General features: G+C 43.7%; 2 protein-coding genes and 1 pseudogene across 2 annotated transcripts; 1 reads left to right on the forward strand and 2 right to left on the reverse strand.

Moving 5' to 3' along the window:
* The first annotated feature begins 1,413 nt into the window (after positions 1-1,413).
* On the forward strand, positions 1,414-2,270 carry LOC118389710 (zinc finger HIT domain-containing protein 2-like; annotated as a pseudogene).
* A 112-nt stretch (positions 2,271-2,382) lies between these two features.
* LOC118390378 (delta(14)-sterol reductase TM7SF2-like) lies at positions 2,383-8,327 on the reverse strand. Its single transcript, XM_035780868.2, has 11 exons — positions 8,074-8,327; positions 7,617-7,684; positions 7,286-7,482; positions 7,122-7,176; positions 6,596-6,790; positions 6,380-6,483; positions 6,165-6,284; positions 5,803-5,971; positions 5,606-5,686; positions 4,967-5,089; positions 2,383-3,346 (listed from the first exon to the last, which is right to left on the reverse strand). The coding sequence occupies exons 1-11, from the start codon at positions 8,082-8,084 to the stop codon at positions 3,186-3,188; spliced, it is 1,284 nt and encodes a 427-aa protein (XP_035636761.1). The 5' UTR covers positions 8,085-8,327; the 3' UTR covers positions 2,383-3,185.
* A 138-nt stretch (positions 8,328-8,465) lies between these two features.
* On the reverse strand, positions 8,466-15,434 carry LOC118390377 (vacuolar protein sorting-associated protein 51 homolog). Its single transcript, XM_035780867.2, has 11 exons — positions 15,093-15,434; positions 14,751-14,880; positions 14,493-14,639; positions 14,136-14,355; positions 12,785-13,706; positions 12,434-12,649; positions 12,207-12,290; positions 10,629-10,763; positions 10,357-10,478; positions 10,124-10,211; positions 8,466-9,251 (listed from the first exon to the last, which is right to left on the reverse strand). Exons 1-11 carry the CDS (start codon positions 15,282-15,284, stop codon positions 8,991-8,993), a joined length of 2,517 nt encoding a protein of 838 aa, XP_035636760.1. The 5' UTR covers positions 15,285-15,434; the 3' UTR covers positions 8,466-8,990.
* Positions 15,435-15,438: the final 4 nt, after the last annotated feature.

Raw genomic sequence — 15,438 nt, forward strand, 5'->3', positions numbered from 1 at the left:
AAACTATAAAAATATATATTGACTTTCAAGAATACCTGAATTGCTTGGCCTTTTCTGGTTGGCTGAAAAGTTACCATGCAATTATTTAAGATCTACAATAGTGCAAGTTTTACCATAGAGTGGACTCGTAGCGATCGTTGACATGAAACATGGGAAATAGTATTCTATCCATGCTGGTTTAGGTGGCCTACAAGAGACTTGAAACACAGGTGTGAGGGCATACACGCTGGCGCCAATTTATTAATGGATTATTTTCCTAAATGGGTGATGGAAACACTTGTCATTCGAAACTAGGTTTTTGCGAGAAAAAAACAAGTTTTATATAGGTGTAACGTCATTATGTCCAGCAGTTTATCAACCCAAGATAGTTGAATGGAAACGCACACTAGCAGGCAATTACCGTATCTATTTTGTGTGAATGCTGTGAGTGAACTCGGATGCAAAAATATCTTTCCTTCCAGGCAAATTGGACGTTCATCGTTTCACTCAACATTATTACATCCGCATGCAATCACAATTAGAAACTCATTTGCCCACCCAAAATAATGAATCCAATACTTAGACAGAGAATCCCTCCATCCGTGAGGAAATTACTGACTGACATTGGACCAAATGATCAGCACCGAATGGACTGACACGGAGTCTGATACTATCACTAGAGATCGAATTGAACTTCCTGCCAGAGTAATCACCAATAACAATGATTTTCTGACACCAGCTGCAGGGAAAGATAATGGAGATGCTGATCATACAGATACCACAAAACAAAGTGTGCAGGCTGTGCTTATCCAAACCCTCTTGCTATACCTGTCCACAATACAACGTACCTAACTGTGGAATGGAATACTACCGAACTACAAATCATTCCGTGTGCTCAGAGGAATTCTATAAGGAATTTGTTTTACAGAAGCTGAACACATGGGAGATACAGAGAGTGGGGGGAGGAAGAAGATGCAGGATATTCTGTTTAGGAAGAAACATGGGGAAGAGGGGGGGATGGAGTGTTTTAAAGGCTGTTGAGGAAATGGGAGGTAGTGAGGAGACAAAGGAAAGAGCACAGGTTATAGAGCTCCTCTCCAGGTTAGCAGAAATTCAGTCATCTAGGGAAGTGGGTGTGGAGGAGATTAAGGACATTTTAACCAAACTCAAATAGTTAGGAGACGAGGATGAAGTAGCAGTGCAGGTGGTCGCTGCAAATATTGGAGACAGTCGCTGCAGACATGGAGAAGGGGTTTGAAGAGAGTGAGGAGCTGGACTTTCTGACAGGCTCTCTGGGCTGAATATCGATGCTTTCTTAGAAGAGGCACTGTGGAACCTGTTGAGCAGCCAGGAGAAGGAGAAGTTCAGAAATCTGGGCTCTGGTTCCCCTGTGGAAACCCTAGTGGGAGCAGCACCAGGAGGGAGAAAGCCCAGATGGAGCTACTGGAGGAGGAGATGATGCCGCAGGACAGGAAGGGAGGAGTACAAGAGAAGCAGTGAAGACAGATGATAAAGGACAGAAGGGGCATGTTCACCCAGTTGTGAAGAAAGTGTCAAAGTCAAATTGTGGTCATCGCGGATATCGAAGTCAAGGCTTCTGGGGAAGGACTTGAGAGTGTGGGTAAATCAGTGAAAGAGCAGGGACAGAGAAAGGGTAAACACAGAAAGGAGGTGAGGAAGGCCAAGGGGACAAAATCGACCTCTAATGTGCTTCCAGTCAATGACAAAATCCCACCTCTGAGCTCCTGGTCTTCCCATCCATCCACCCCCTCTTGTTTGCAATGGCTTGGTCAATGCTCTGTTTGGCAACACCTTCGCCCTATGCCTGATGATCAATGGTGACATCGAGTCAGACCTAACTCAGGAGTTCTGCCAGATGGTTCTGACTGTGTCCGAGGCTCTGAGCTCAGGCAGGGTGTTCAGCTCCCTTCAGGGGGCCCTTCAGGGAGGGGAGGCATCCATTTTGTCCAGGGGGTTACTTTGACCGAGAGGACCCCAACCAGAGCTGTGGAATCCGTGGCTCATATTCTGACTGGGAGAAGTAAGGATGATGTTGGATACTGCTTGGCAGCTTTGAGACAACTCCGTACTGTGCTATCCCAGGCCAGGGCAGCTCTGCCCAAAGGGGGAGATGAACGGGGATATGAGAAATAAGTATTTGAAATAAGAAATGTGAGTTCTTTCAAGCTTGGGGGTCTAACAATACCCAGGAGGTGAGAAGGCTGGCTGCTGATTTATGGAGAGAGCACAGGAAGGAGGAGGATGAGATGAGTGCTTTGGAGAAGAGTTGAAGAAAAGTGAAGGATGTGTTGATTGAGAATGTTTTAGTAATCTATAACAGTTAATAAAGAGACTCATATTTACCCATCTTATTTTCAATTCAAATTCAGGGCCAGACTGGTATTACTTGTTTGCATACAATTTTGTAAACATTTATTCTGACTGCAATTACTATTGTTTATTGTGTTTTTTTGTTGTAAAAAAATCACAACAAAGTTATGCAATAACGTTAAGGTAAACTTAAGGCTTCAATTTCAGTTTTCAAATATTAAAGAAACAGGCTAACACTCGTCACTCTCCAAATATCGTCCAACATGACCATTTCAATACATGCATACATTTTCCTGATCATTTGAATATCTTTCAGATCAGTGCTAATACACCACAGTTACTGAAAAGTGACTCATCTGTTCATTTGAAATAAAGTGTAGGGCTGGTTTCTTGGACAGAGATGAAGCCTACTCCTGTGCTAAAACACACTTTAAATGGAGATTCCCCATCGAGCATGCTTTTTAGTCCAGGACTAGGCTTAATCTGTGTCTGGGAAACCAGTCCATAGTGTCCAATCTTGAGGAAGAAAGGAAAGATCAGTATGAAAGCTAATGCTCAAGATTGATCGTGCTTGAGACTCACTAGAAAGACATCACTACTGTGAACAAATGGTAAAGCCACTGGGCCAAACTGTCAGCTTGTCTGGCCAGTTTATATAGAGTCAGAAGTGCCACTTTCTCCACAGTCATCATGTGTAAAGTACATATTCATTATTACAGAGAAAAGACAGGATTTCAGTAGTTTTTGTTCAGTCTAGTCTGTTGAGGTTCAGAAAGTGCACTTTATACAACACAGCTGGCCATCATATGCAGTATCCATCCCTCGCATGCTCTCGGGCCCCAGCTCTGCCCTGACTGCTTCGGTCGAAGCTTAGCTCAGTAGATATAGGGCAAGATCCTGTAGGGCACGCGCCTGCAGTAGCTGTCCCATGCCAGGCCATACTTGGCCCTGCAGTGCCTCTCGTCACGGGCCTCTCGGTGAATTAACAGGACAGTGAAGTACACAACATAAAAGTAAGGTAGAAGATGGTTGAATCCTGGAACAAGACATACAGTACATAGGATCAGAATAAAGTGCCTTCAGAAAGTATTCAGACCCCTTGATATTTTGGTACGTTACAGCCTTATCCTAAAATGGATCTACACAATCTACACACAATGCCCCACAATAAAAAAAACAGGTTTAGACATTTTTGTAAATGTATTAAAAATATAAAACAGATACCTTATTTACCCATCTTTGCTACACGACTCAAAAATTGAGCTCAGGTGCATCCTGTTTCCATTGATCACCATTGATGTTTCAACTTGGAGTCCACATGTGGTAAATTCTATTGATTTGACATGATTTGGAAAGGCACACACCTGTCTATATCAGGTCCCACAGTTGACAGTGCATGTCAGAGGAAAAACCAAGCCATGACGTCAAAGGATTTGTCCGTAGAGCTCCGAGACAGGATTGTGTCGAGGCACAGATCTGGGGAAGGGTACCTAAACATTTCTGCAGCATTGAAGGTCCCCAAGAACACAGTGAACATAATTCTTCAATAGAAGAAGTTTGGAACCACCAAGACTTCCTAGAGCTGGCCACACGGCAAAAATTAGGAATGGGGGGAGAGGGGCATTGGTCAAGGAGGTGACCAGTAACCCAATGGTCACTCTGACAGAGCTTTAGAGTTCCTATGTGCAGATTGAAGAACCTTCCAGAAAGACAACCATCTCTGCAGCACTCCATCAATCATGCCTTTATGATAGAGTGGCCAGACAGAAGCCATTCCTCAGTCAAAGGCACACGACAGCTCGCTTGGAGTTTTCCAAAAGGCACATAAAGACTCTCAAAACATGAGAAACAAGATTCTCTGGTCTGATGAAACCAAGATTGAACTCTTTGGCCTGAATGCCAAGCGTCACGTCTGGAGGAAAACTGGCACCATCCCTACAGCGAAGCATGGTGGTGGCAGCATCATGCTGTGGGGATGTTTATCAGCGGAAGGGAGACTAGTCAGGATCGAGGGAAAAATGAACAGAGCAAAGTACAGAGAGAGCCTTGATGAAAACCTGCTGCAGAGAGCTCAGGACCTAAGACTGGGGGCGAAGATTCACCTTCCAACAGGACAACGACTCTAAGCACACAGCCAAGACAATGCAGGAGTGGCTTCGGGAAAAGTCTTTGAATGTCCTTGAGTGACCCAGCCAGAGCCCGGACCTGAACCAGATCAAACATGTCTGGAGAGACCTGAAAATAGCTGTGCAGTGACGCTCCCCATTCAACCTGACAGAGCTTGAGAGGATCTGCAGAGAAGAATGGCAGAAACTTCCTAAATATAGGCGTGCCAAGCTTGTAGCATCATACCCAAGAAGACTCGAGGCTGTAATTACTGCCAAAGGTTCTTCAACAAAATACTGAGTAAAGGGTCTGAATACTTATGTAAATAAGATATCAGTTTTGTTAGTTGTAAAAAATCAATAAAAAAACATAAAAAAAAAACAGTTTTTGCTTTGTCATTATGGGGTATTGTATGTAGATCAATGATAATATATATATATATATATATATATATTTTAGAATAAGGCTGTAATGTAACAAAATGTGGAAAAAGTCAAGGTGTCTGACATGCTGGCTGGATGCAGAGAGGGTCTATTTGATCTCTACTTACCACACGGCAGGGACCATGCCAGGGCCATGAGAAGGTCTCCTAGGTAGTTAGGATGGCGTACGAGGCCCCACCAGCCAGACACCAAAAGGCGCTTCCCAGTTGCTGTGGCAATAGTCTCCAGGTCTACAGGCACAGGGGGAAATTATATATATATTTCTTTCGTTTTGGACGTGGCGTTACCTTTATTGAACTAGGCAAGTCAGTTAAGAACAAATTCGTATTTTCAATGACTGCCTAGGAACAGTGGGTTAACTTCCTTGTTCAATGACAGATTTTCACCTTGTCAGCTCGGGGATTCGATCTAGCAACCTTTCGGTTACTAGTCCAACACGCTACCTGCCGCCCCATTTGAGAGAGATCAGATTGCAAATTATTCACACTCCATCTGCTCTTTCTGTTGGGGCCAGATTCTACTCTGTGGTGCCTCCTACCGTCCACTGTATTCATTATGCACTTTGTTCCATTATGGAAAACAAAATTTGAAACAGCCAGTAATAAAGATTTCATCAGAGAGATGGCCCAATTCGATCTATCCTCTCAAAACTGTTAAACTGATTTAAGAAAACTGTATTAATTCCAAACTAAAAACGTGTGGAAGTTGCCATGCCAGGAAATCTAATCAAGAAGTTGAATACTAACTTGCAACACTGGGATGTGTAGGGTCCCGTCTGAATTGGTTCTTCTGGGAGTTTGATTTTCTGAAAATATAATACCCAGCACCTAATGACAAGAAGAGATAAAATACATTCCATTAATAAGGGGACAAACAAATATAACAAACAAAACAAAGTGCAGAATGTACACTTTCCCACCCCACATCTTAAAACATGATTTACCATTCAATGTGACTATAGCTGTGGCTCCTAGAGGACTAAGGGACTGTGGGTGCACGACCAGGAAGGCAGCTTGCAGGCTGTACGTAAAGGGAACCCAGGCCAGGTCCCCAAAGACCAACATAAACCCAAAGCCATCATGCACTATGTCCATGGTGGTCAGCACAGCCTCCTGCAACATCACAGAGAAAGCATCAGTCAAGAAAATATATTCCACTGTCAAATGAAACATACAGCACTGTAGAAATGTAATGAATTTTAGGGCTCAATATACATCTGCATTGTAACACCACAACACATTCAATTGGCATCACTCTGTTATACCACTGTTATTTCCTAGCTATTCCTGTGGACTGTCCTCTCACCTCATTCCACAGAGCATCCGCCACGTAGAGCAGCTGGAAGCTGTTGACCAGTATCATGGCCAGGGAGGCGGAGTCCCGTAGCTCCACCTCTTTCATTAGCATCCCAAAGTTAATCACCACCTAATTGGAAGAGAGTGTTTTTTTTTTTTTTACATATCAACACAACTATATTTGACTTCATATAATATAGTCACACTTGCTCCATTTCCACTCACCCAGCCAATCAGACCTGGTCTCAGCTCACAAAAATACTTCAGATCAAAGCTTCCAATCCGCGGGTTCAGCTCTCGCCCCATAAAGAAATCATACAGGGGGTTTCCTGTGTGAGATATAGCAGGCGTGAGCCTATACAGGAAAACCTCTAATGCATTTTGATGCATGTTGTTTACTTGATATTTTATGTTACTTCTCTAATCCTGCACCACCCTTACCTGTGTTTCCCCCCTGGGCGAGGGCATGGTGAGGGGCCCAGAAGGAACATATGTAGAGGTAGAGGGAGAGGAGGAATGACACCCCAATAGCACACACTGCCAGAGGCAACAACAGCTCAAAGAGATACCCCAGAGGCATCCCCAGCCATAGTGACAATGTCAACAGCACAGCTGTGATGCAAAGGGCATGAAAACCTGTAGAAGGAGAGAGAAAAAGAGAAAGATAGAAACAGAGCTTGAAAGGGTGAGGGAGCAGGTGGGAGGGATAGATACAATAGATAATTAGTTGGGAGAAGGAATCATTAAAAAAACAAGTTGAGTTTGGACTGAGTAGCTTGCAACAAGATATATCATTGTGGACTAATGGCCTGCATAGCTCAAGGTCAATGACACCTGCAGTAGATGAAAACATAACCAGTTAACTCTTCGCACCCAGCTCAAAGCAAACCTGCTTAAAATTGAAACTGTACACATTGGAACACACTACTTCAAAGCTTTATTTCTGCACCCGCCAACCCTACAATACCGTTTATGGGGTACTTGAGTCTTGAGCTATCTTTTAGCACCATCCCCTCAGACACCTGCAGGTAAGACAGAGATATGTGTATCAGCCAAACCTCACATGACAACGTAGTCAAGAGACAAGGACTCCAGAACTCAAAGGTATTCATAATGAACAGCTCGTCTCACCTTCCCCATAGGCAGCAGGTAAAAGAAGCTCTGGAGGGCCATCCAGCCCAGTATGAGAACAGGGGCCAGGGGGTCCCATAGCTGGGCTGTGGGGGGCAGGACAGGGGGCCACTGGAGCACGCTGGCCACAGGGGAGCGACATACACAGAGCAGGTAAAGTACCGTCAGGGGCAAGAAGACAGGTATACAGGTGGCACCTTCAAGGGGGAACAGGAAGAGACCAAGGAAGTGAAGTTGGTGGAGAAGAGAATGGGTGTGAGATGGGATTGCAATATGCCTATTTAAAACTGAACAAGCAAAATGTGTTTTCTTTTTAATCAAGCAAACTCACCCAAAGTCCCCCCAAATTCCTTTTCTGCTTGTGGGGATTTTAGTTTGTTGAACTTCATTATCTGTCTCCTGTGAAAATGTTAAGAGGAGGACACTGGTAGTGTGCATGCTCAAGACAAATGTGTATAGGCAGCAATAAAGACCTTTAGCTCATATTCTCTGAATGAACTGGACCAGTATAGACTCTAGTGACTACTAGAATGTCCTACTTTATTGTTGATGTTGAGAAATAAAAACATAACTCTGCTAATATAGTTCATCTCTAGCGTAACGAGGATACGATTCGGTTGAATGACACAATGTAGACAGATACAACATAGACTGATTACATCACAGAAAAACAATTCCATGCGCATTAATAGATAGCAGCTAAATAGAACATTTTTGCGTTGGACGTAAACCAAGAACATTAAAAGGTTGTTTTTTTCCAACATCGCATAATTTATAGCGTCACTCACCTGTATTCCATATGTATACTCAAGCCAAACAAGTACAGTGCGATAAGAACGCGTGCGTAGAACTGCCCCAAAGCTTACCCCCCTGACATGACCCATCTCTAAACCAATGGGATTGAGCCATGGTCATCAGAAGAGCATGGAGAGGGGAGCGTTAAACCAATCAAATTTACACTGGGGCGGTGACCACATATATCATAGGGCCGAGAAAAGTGATGGTCAAATTGAATGTACAACTTTTTACTCTATAGCGCTCTTATTGGTTGCTAGAGACTTAACTCTTGCTTATGACGTGAGAAAGTACTCATGCAACACCTACGCAAACATTATTTCCATAATTGATGCAAAGTATGATGATTAATCAATCATGATTCAAAATGAATTGAAACACAAAGTTATTACTTAGAATGCTGACACTTTATATAACATACAGAGATGATGAATTGTAACCTAATTAGTATAATTTAAATTGCAAGATTAAGTGTGCAATGGGAAAACAAGAGAAATACAAATAATTGAGATCAGGTCCTTGAATTTGTAATGCAGTATTAAGTGTGCAAATTGAGATCACGTCCTTGAAAGCAGGAGGCGCAACTCTGCTTTACATCCGTTTATGAGTTAGATTTTTTAAATTCAATTCATATTACCATATGATAATGTTTGTTATTACTAATCAAATTAATATAGATGCATCCCACCCAAACATCACATCATTCATAATAACATTCATAGTAACCTCAATCCCCCTCCTGACCCACATTTACATCATGGGAATCGAGAGTATCAAGTAAAAGCCCTCTTTGTCCAATCTTCAATGTTCAGTTAACTTCAAAGGCCTTTTTTTGGTTTTAACCTGTTACACCCTCTTCAATTTCACCATCACAATTCACCAGTTCCTCAACCAATGTGACCTCTGGCCTTTAACCTCTCTCACAGATGACCTCAATCACGCTCTGCTCCATGGGAGCGGGGTCCAGGGAGCGGTGGGCAGTGCTGCCAACTATCTCGTCGAGTAGGAAGTGGACCAGGTTTTCATCGGAGACGAAGCGCCACAGATACATCTGCAGGTAGTTGCAGTCAACCTGGATCTGCTGCAGGCCGTAACGACCAAAGGTACGCAGGCGGACACACTCCAGGAACGTCTTCAGACTGATCTTTATGATCCCTGTCACCACAGAGACCTGAGAGAGGAGATTAAGACTGTCAAATTGGGACAGTCTCTATGCAAGGGGTCTCCAACATTTATAGCATGAAAGCTACTTTAAAAAAAAATGCTACTCATTTCAAATAGGCACATTCTTCTCTTCTCCTCTACCCTGCAACTCTTCACCAGGCCCTTGTTGTAAAAGAGATGCGTTTTCTGGTAAAAATAATGGTTAATAAAGGGCCCCATAAAATTATCCATTGTATTTTCCCGGATTAAGTTCTGTTCTTTTTTCACTTTTTTATTTTATTTTTTAACTCTCAATATTACAATTATTTATAGAGAAACAATGAAAATGGATGTTCTGAGTCCATGTTAATTTTCAAATCACATCCGAATTTTAAGGTCAGATTTTTTTTTTTAATAACAATGTTTTGATTTGAATGCAATTCCCCTTTAATTGTGCATTTCATTGCTCAGTCTAGCAATGTTTCTGTTAGGCCGACTGCTGCAACATGTCATGGCCGAGTTTGCAAAACAATGGCCACCCAATTGCTACAAATAATTATGATATCTGTCAGGTGTCAAATGTTATCATTACTGGCATCGCTAACTGGCTACTTACGGAGTGAGCATAGACAAATGAGTGCACCAAACAGACAGAAATGCAATATTTCTGGAAATTAATTGGCAGATATTGTGTTACATTTGGATTTTAAAGCCAAGAGGCGCTAAACAGGGGTGAGATAATGTCAATGTTGCTTTGATTGGATAGTAGCCGGGATGTTTATGTTTATGACAGATTGCGATGGAACACCTGAAAAATAATTGCCTGTACTTTTAGAATTGCTTTCCGACCCCTACTCTAGGCCCTAAGCTACCAGAGCTCTGTGACCCCTCTCTACCCACTTTGTTAAACTCCACAGGACTGAAGATGTCGATCCGCTCAGAGAAGAGCTTGTGTATATTACTCAGGAAATTGGTATCCATAGCAGCACTGCAGGGAGACAAAAACCATTCATAAGCCATTAGGAAAGATAGCAGAGGTAGGATCAGTCTAAACATCCACACATTGTGATGCAGTGTTAATGTATTGTGTTGTTATGAAAGGGTTGTGTGGTAGGCGACTGTAGTTCTGGTACCTGGGTGTGTAGCTGGGGGCGTAGCGGGTTTGCTGCCTTGAGCCGCTGTAGACAGAGAAGGTCCTTTTGCTGGAGTCACTGCTGTGGGCTTTCCTCGTCCCCTCCTCATAGAGAAGACTCACCTGTAGGGCAACACAAGGAGAGACAGATCAGGGGATGGAGTAAAGCTGTTTAGATTCCTAGCACTGATGATTCTTTTGTCCACTCACATTCATCCAGTGATTAGAGTTTTCCTACATTCCAAAGGGTTTGATATAGATAACGGCCATTACCTGCACATCAATGGAAGTGGTGTCCTCCACCACTCTCTTCATCACAGCACGGACGTTCCGTGGCTCGATGGTGTTGACCCAGTCTCGAGTCTCCACACTCTTTCTCAGCATCTGGGATATGATCAGGCCCTGAACCTATCAAACAACAAGAGAGAAGAGGTCAGCTTTGAAATAGAAGGAATAGGCCTGAAATGGCCAGTCGCAGCAACAGTAATTTGTTGGTAAAGTGGGAAAATGTGCCTTCAGAAATTATTCCTACCCCTCGACTTATTCCACATTTTGTTATGTTACTGCCTGAATTCAAAATGGATTAAATCTTCTTTTTTTTTCTCACACATCTACACACAATACCCCATAATGAAGTCAAAACGTGTTGTCAGAAATGTTCAGAAGTATTCACACCCCTGAGTGAATACATGTTAGAATCACCTTTGGCAGCGATTACAGCTGTGAGTCTTTCTGGGTAAGTCTCTAAGAGCTTTGACACCTGGATTGTACAATATTTACATTTTTTTTTTCAATATTCTTCAACCTCAAATTTGTTGTTGATCATTGCTACACAACCATTTTCAGGTTTTGCCATAGATTTTCAAGCAGATTTAAATCAGAACTGTAACTCAGCCATTCAGGAACATTCACTGTCTTCTTGGTAAGCGACTCCAGTGTAGATTTGTCCTTGTGTTTGAGGTTATTGTCTTGCTGAAAGGTGAATTAATCTCCCAGTGTCTGTTTTTATCCTGAAAACCTCCCCAGTCCTTAACGATTGCAAGCATACCCATAACATGATGCAGCCAACACCACCATGCTTGAAAATATGGAGAGTGGGTACTGAGTAATGTGTTGTATTTGCCCAAAACATAACTTTTTGTCCTGAACACAAAGTTAATTGCTTTTTGCTGTTGAAAACGGGATGCATGTAAGTGTAATTAATAACTTCACCGTGCTCAAAGGGATATTCAATGTCTGCTTTTTATTTTTAACAATAGGTGCCCTTCTTTGCAAGGCATTGGAAAACCTCCCTGATCTTTGTGGTTGAATCTGTGTTTGAAATTCACTGCTCAACTGAGGGACCTTGTAAGTGCGGGGCACAGAGATGAGGTAGTCATTCAAAAATGTTAAAACACTGTTATTGCACGCAGAATGAGTCCATGCAGCTTATTATGTGACATGTTAAGAAAATGTTTACTCCTGAACTTATTTAGGCTTACCATAATAAAGGGGTTGAATACTTATTGAATTAACATTTACATTTTTTACATGTTAGTCATTTAGCAGACACTTTTCTCCAGAGCGACCTACAGTAGTGAGTGCATACATTTTCATACGGGTTCCCCGTGGGAATCGAACCCACAACCATGGCGTTGCAAGTGCCATGCCCTACTGAGCTACACATTTCAGCTTTTCATTTCTAAGGAATATGTAAAAATGTCAAACATAATTCCACTTTGACATTATACGGTATTGTATGTAGGCAGTGACCAAAAAAATCTCAATGTAATCCATTTTAAATTCCGGCTGTAACAAAACAAAACGTGGAAAAAGTCAAGGGGTGTGAATACTTTCTGAAGGCACTTTTACCTTAACATAATGGTTCAGTAGCTTCTGTGCTGCCTCTCTGGCCTCTCCACATAAAGCTGCGACTGCAGTTACAGGAGAACGATGCTGTGAAAACGAGAGAAACATGAGGATATAACAGCATGTGATACACATTTCTCATGACTAAAGAGGACCTATTATTTGGATAGATACTCTTACATTCCCATCAACAGCGTTGAAGAAGTGTTCAGTCTCATTGGCATATTTACCTGCACGAGGAACTGCTCGTCTGTGAGGGTGAGGATGTAGGTGATGGTGGAGGTTTCATAGTCCAGGCAGAGGCGTGACAGCAGCAGGAGGAGGGCAGGGGGTGTAGAGCCGCCCCTGTCTCCCGCACTCTCACAGAACTGACGTGAGGACTGGCACACAAACTTAATGAAGTTAACCACAAGGCTCTCACGCACACCCTGGCTGCAAAACTCCCCCTGAAATAGAGAGGTGAAAGAGAGTTGTCAATTACATAAATAGCATACCAAATTCAGAGAATAAGGCAAACTATCAGAGCAACTCACAAACTGAGGGACACAACTAACCCACAAAAGCATCAGTATTAATCTCACCTTGAAGTAAGGCTTATTGGAGAAGGTGATGTCCTTTGCGGTGAAGAGGTGCACTGATGCCAGCACTGACTTGATCTGATTGAGAATGGAGGCAGACAGACAGGAGAGGAGCTCTGGCAGGCTGGCGGGAGCATCTTTCCCAGTGGCTGGTCCCGCCAGATGAGAGCCCCCTCCAGCTGAGCTTCCACCCAGCCGAGGGGTTGCTAGGGCCTGCCTCACGTCTCTCAGGCTGTCCAGGTAGAAGCTCTGCAGGGCTGCCAGGTACTGCTTGATCCTCTCCCTGGCTGCTCGCACCACGATCTCAGTCCCTTGGCTGGGCACAGCAGACCCAGGCAGCAGTTTGGCCACGGCCTGGAGCCTGCGGTGGAAACGGTCCAGAGCCCGGACCAGAAGAGAGTTGTCTCCAACACTTTTCTCCTCCTGTATCCTCCTCTCCACCAGCGAGAAGTAGCAGGTGGCCATGGCATCCACGAAAGCATGCAGCTTGCCAATAGCCATATGGGGGATGTTTTTGGAGGCCAGATTACCCTCTTGTGGACGGTTGACAAACAACTCTTGGTACGAGGCAATGACCAAGCAAAGGCTGCTGACGAATTCATTGCAACCTCTGTCTATGAATTCCAGAATATCAGTCCTTGAGCTGGAAGAGAGGAAGGGATTGCCTGGAGAGGTGGGGTCAGTAGGAGATCCAGCAGTGGGTGTAGCTGACAGTCTGCGGGCAGGGCCAATGGAGGGATCTATCACTGATGTGGGTCCAGAGGACAATGGTGGTCTTAGCTCCGCCTCCAGTCCTCGGAGGTTTGCTTCCAGTCGTGACTGGGCGTGGATCAGGAACTTGTCACACAGTTCCTCTGCTGGCTCATCCAGCTGCAGCAGAAGCTCCACACACTCTGAAAGGTCCTTCGCACTCGAACCTCCATCTCTGCAAACACAGTCAAAACCAGGCAGAGGCATAATGTATTATTACTATAGAATATGAACTAGAAATTAAAATTCAAAGAACATTGTTTTGCAGCCATACTAATCTCAGTTAACACAGAACTAAAGTCTCAGGTAATTGGTCAGCTTCTCCATTAAGTTCTGGGTCCATACATGTTGAGAGAAGAGATCAACAAATGCTAGAAGGACCAGAAAGAGGATCTCCACCCTTTTTCTTTGCAATTTAGGTGCCGAATGTCCCCTCCCCTTCTGAAATTCAAATGATGCGAACACCTGCAAAATCATGATTTGTCTAAATCGCCAGTGAGGAAAAACAAACACCAGATCTACTGCTGCTCGTTATCCTACGCATCCCCTTCAGATTCTCTCGGTTTGCATGCAGAATCTTTCCACAAGTGACTACTTCTCCTACCTGAACTTCTGCCTAAGCTCCTGTGCCAGCTTGTCCATGATGGCATGACAGTCATCCTGGATGCCCCTGAAGGAGGGCATGTGGCTGTACTGCTGCAGCACGCAGCGGGCACGACGATGGGAGCTCACCGCCTGGGAATAAGCCTGCAGCTCCAGACACTTATTCAGCCTGGCAGGCAGCTCAAACAGGAACTGCAGCTTTCGAAGGAGAGTGTGGACTCCTGGGTGGGGGGAGGGAGAGAGGAAAAGTTTGAACAAGTAATCTGACAATGATAGGTATATGACCAACAAATACAATTTGTTAATTAATTTTCATTTCAGGCGATGGAGGCGTGTCACCACAGGTTTCATTACGGACCTGACAGTTTGGTTATCTGTGCATGCTGGTCCTGAAGAGTCCCACTGATGTGTGCACTGAACTCTGTGATAGCAGCCATGTTAGTAGAGAGACAATCCATTTCGTCCTCCATCTTCTTAAAATCATTCTTCATTTTTCTGATTGTGTCTAGTGGGAGGAGATGAGGGCATTCATTCATTACATGGTATGTATACTGAACAGTGAGTGACGCAAACATGATATCCAATGCATCGCATACACTGTCCCCTATTTGCTTACCTGTGGCAGATATGAACTTGTTGTAGTTCTCATACACCAATGTCTGCATGTCACTGTCCAAGGAGCGGATCTGTTTCACCATGCAGGTCTCCTGGTCCATCAGCTCTCCAAGGGAACATTCCCTCCTAAGCTGCAGCCACCAATGACATAAAGGTCCGTTTTGAAGACAAGACAACCAACAGACATCACTGAGTGACCGTACTCCCTGGGTGACTGACGCCAATGCCAGATAAGCAGTTGGCATTGGCTCTTGTACAGAACATAATAATTTGCCTCAATTTAATTTGTTGTCTTATGTTCAATGAATATGTGTGGCATCCAGACACAGAAATGTGATTTTACCTTATTGAGATAAACCTCAGGATCGAAATGCGTGCCGTTTATATCGCAAGGATTCATCGACTCTGCTTGATCCACGGTCTTTCCTTCCTCGTTCAACCCATAATAGAGCTTCAACATACCGTGCACTCGGCGCTTCCGCGCTGGGTCGGAGTCAGGTGGTGTGGTGGCCGTAGCACAAATATCCCCGTCCATTTAGACTGAATACCAGCAAAATTGTTATTAATTGCAGGACAGACCAAAGAACAACTAAATGTAACCGCCAGGTAAACAGAAAACCAGCTATTCGCCACTAAAGCAAATAGAGAAGTTACCGTACATGTCCCGATGAGAAGCCCGTGATAAACGA

The sequence above is a fragment of the Oncorhynchus keta genome, chromosome 11 (assembly GCF_023373465.1).
Source record: "Oncorhynchus keta strain PuntledgeMale-10-30-2019 chromosome 11, Oket_V2, whole genome shotgun sequence".
Taxonomy (NCBI): Eukaryota; Metazoa; Chordata; class Actinopteri; order Salmoniformes; family Salmonidae; genus Oncorhynchus; species Oncorhynchus keta.

Excerpts from the sequence above, each read along its gene's own strand:
- LOC118390378 (XM_035780868.2), bottom strand. Across the intron at positions 7,483-7,616 it reads GGAATTTGGGGGGACTTTGG|GTGCCACCTGTATACCTGTC; the intron begins GTGAGTTTGCTT and ends TCCCCCTTGAAG. Across the intron at positions 5,687-5,802 it reads AGCTATAGTCACATTGAATG|GTGCTGGGTATTATATTTTC; the intron begins GTAAATCATGTT and ends TCTTGTCATTAG.
- LOC118390377 (XM_035780867.2), bottom strand. The coding sequence starts at position 15,284 with ATGGACGGGGATATTTGTGCTACGGCCACCACACCACCTGACTCCGAC. Across the intron at positions 13,707-14,135 it reads GAGCTTAGGCAGAAGTTCAG|AGATGGAGGTTCGAGTGCGA; the intron begins GTAGGAGAAGTA and ends CTGTGTTTGCAG. Across the intron at positions 10,212-10,356 it reads GCCCCCAGCTACACACCCAG|TGCTGCTATGGATACCAATT; the intron begins GTACCAGAACTA and ends GTCTCCCTGCAG.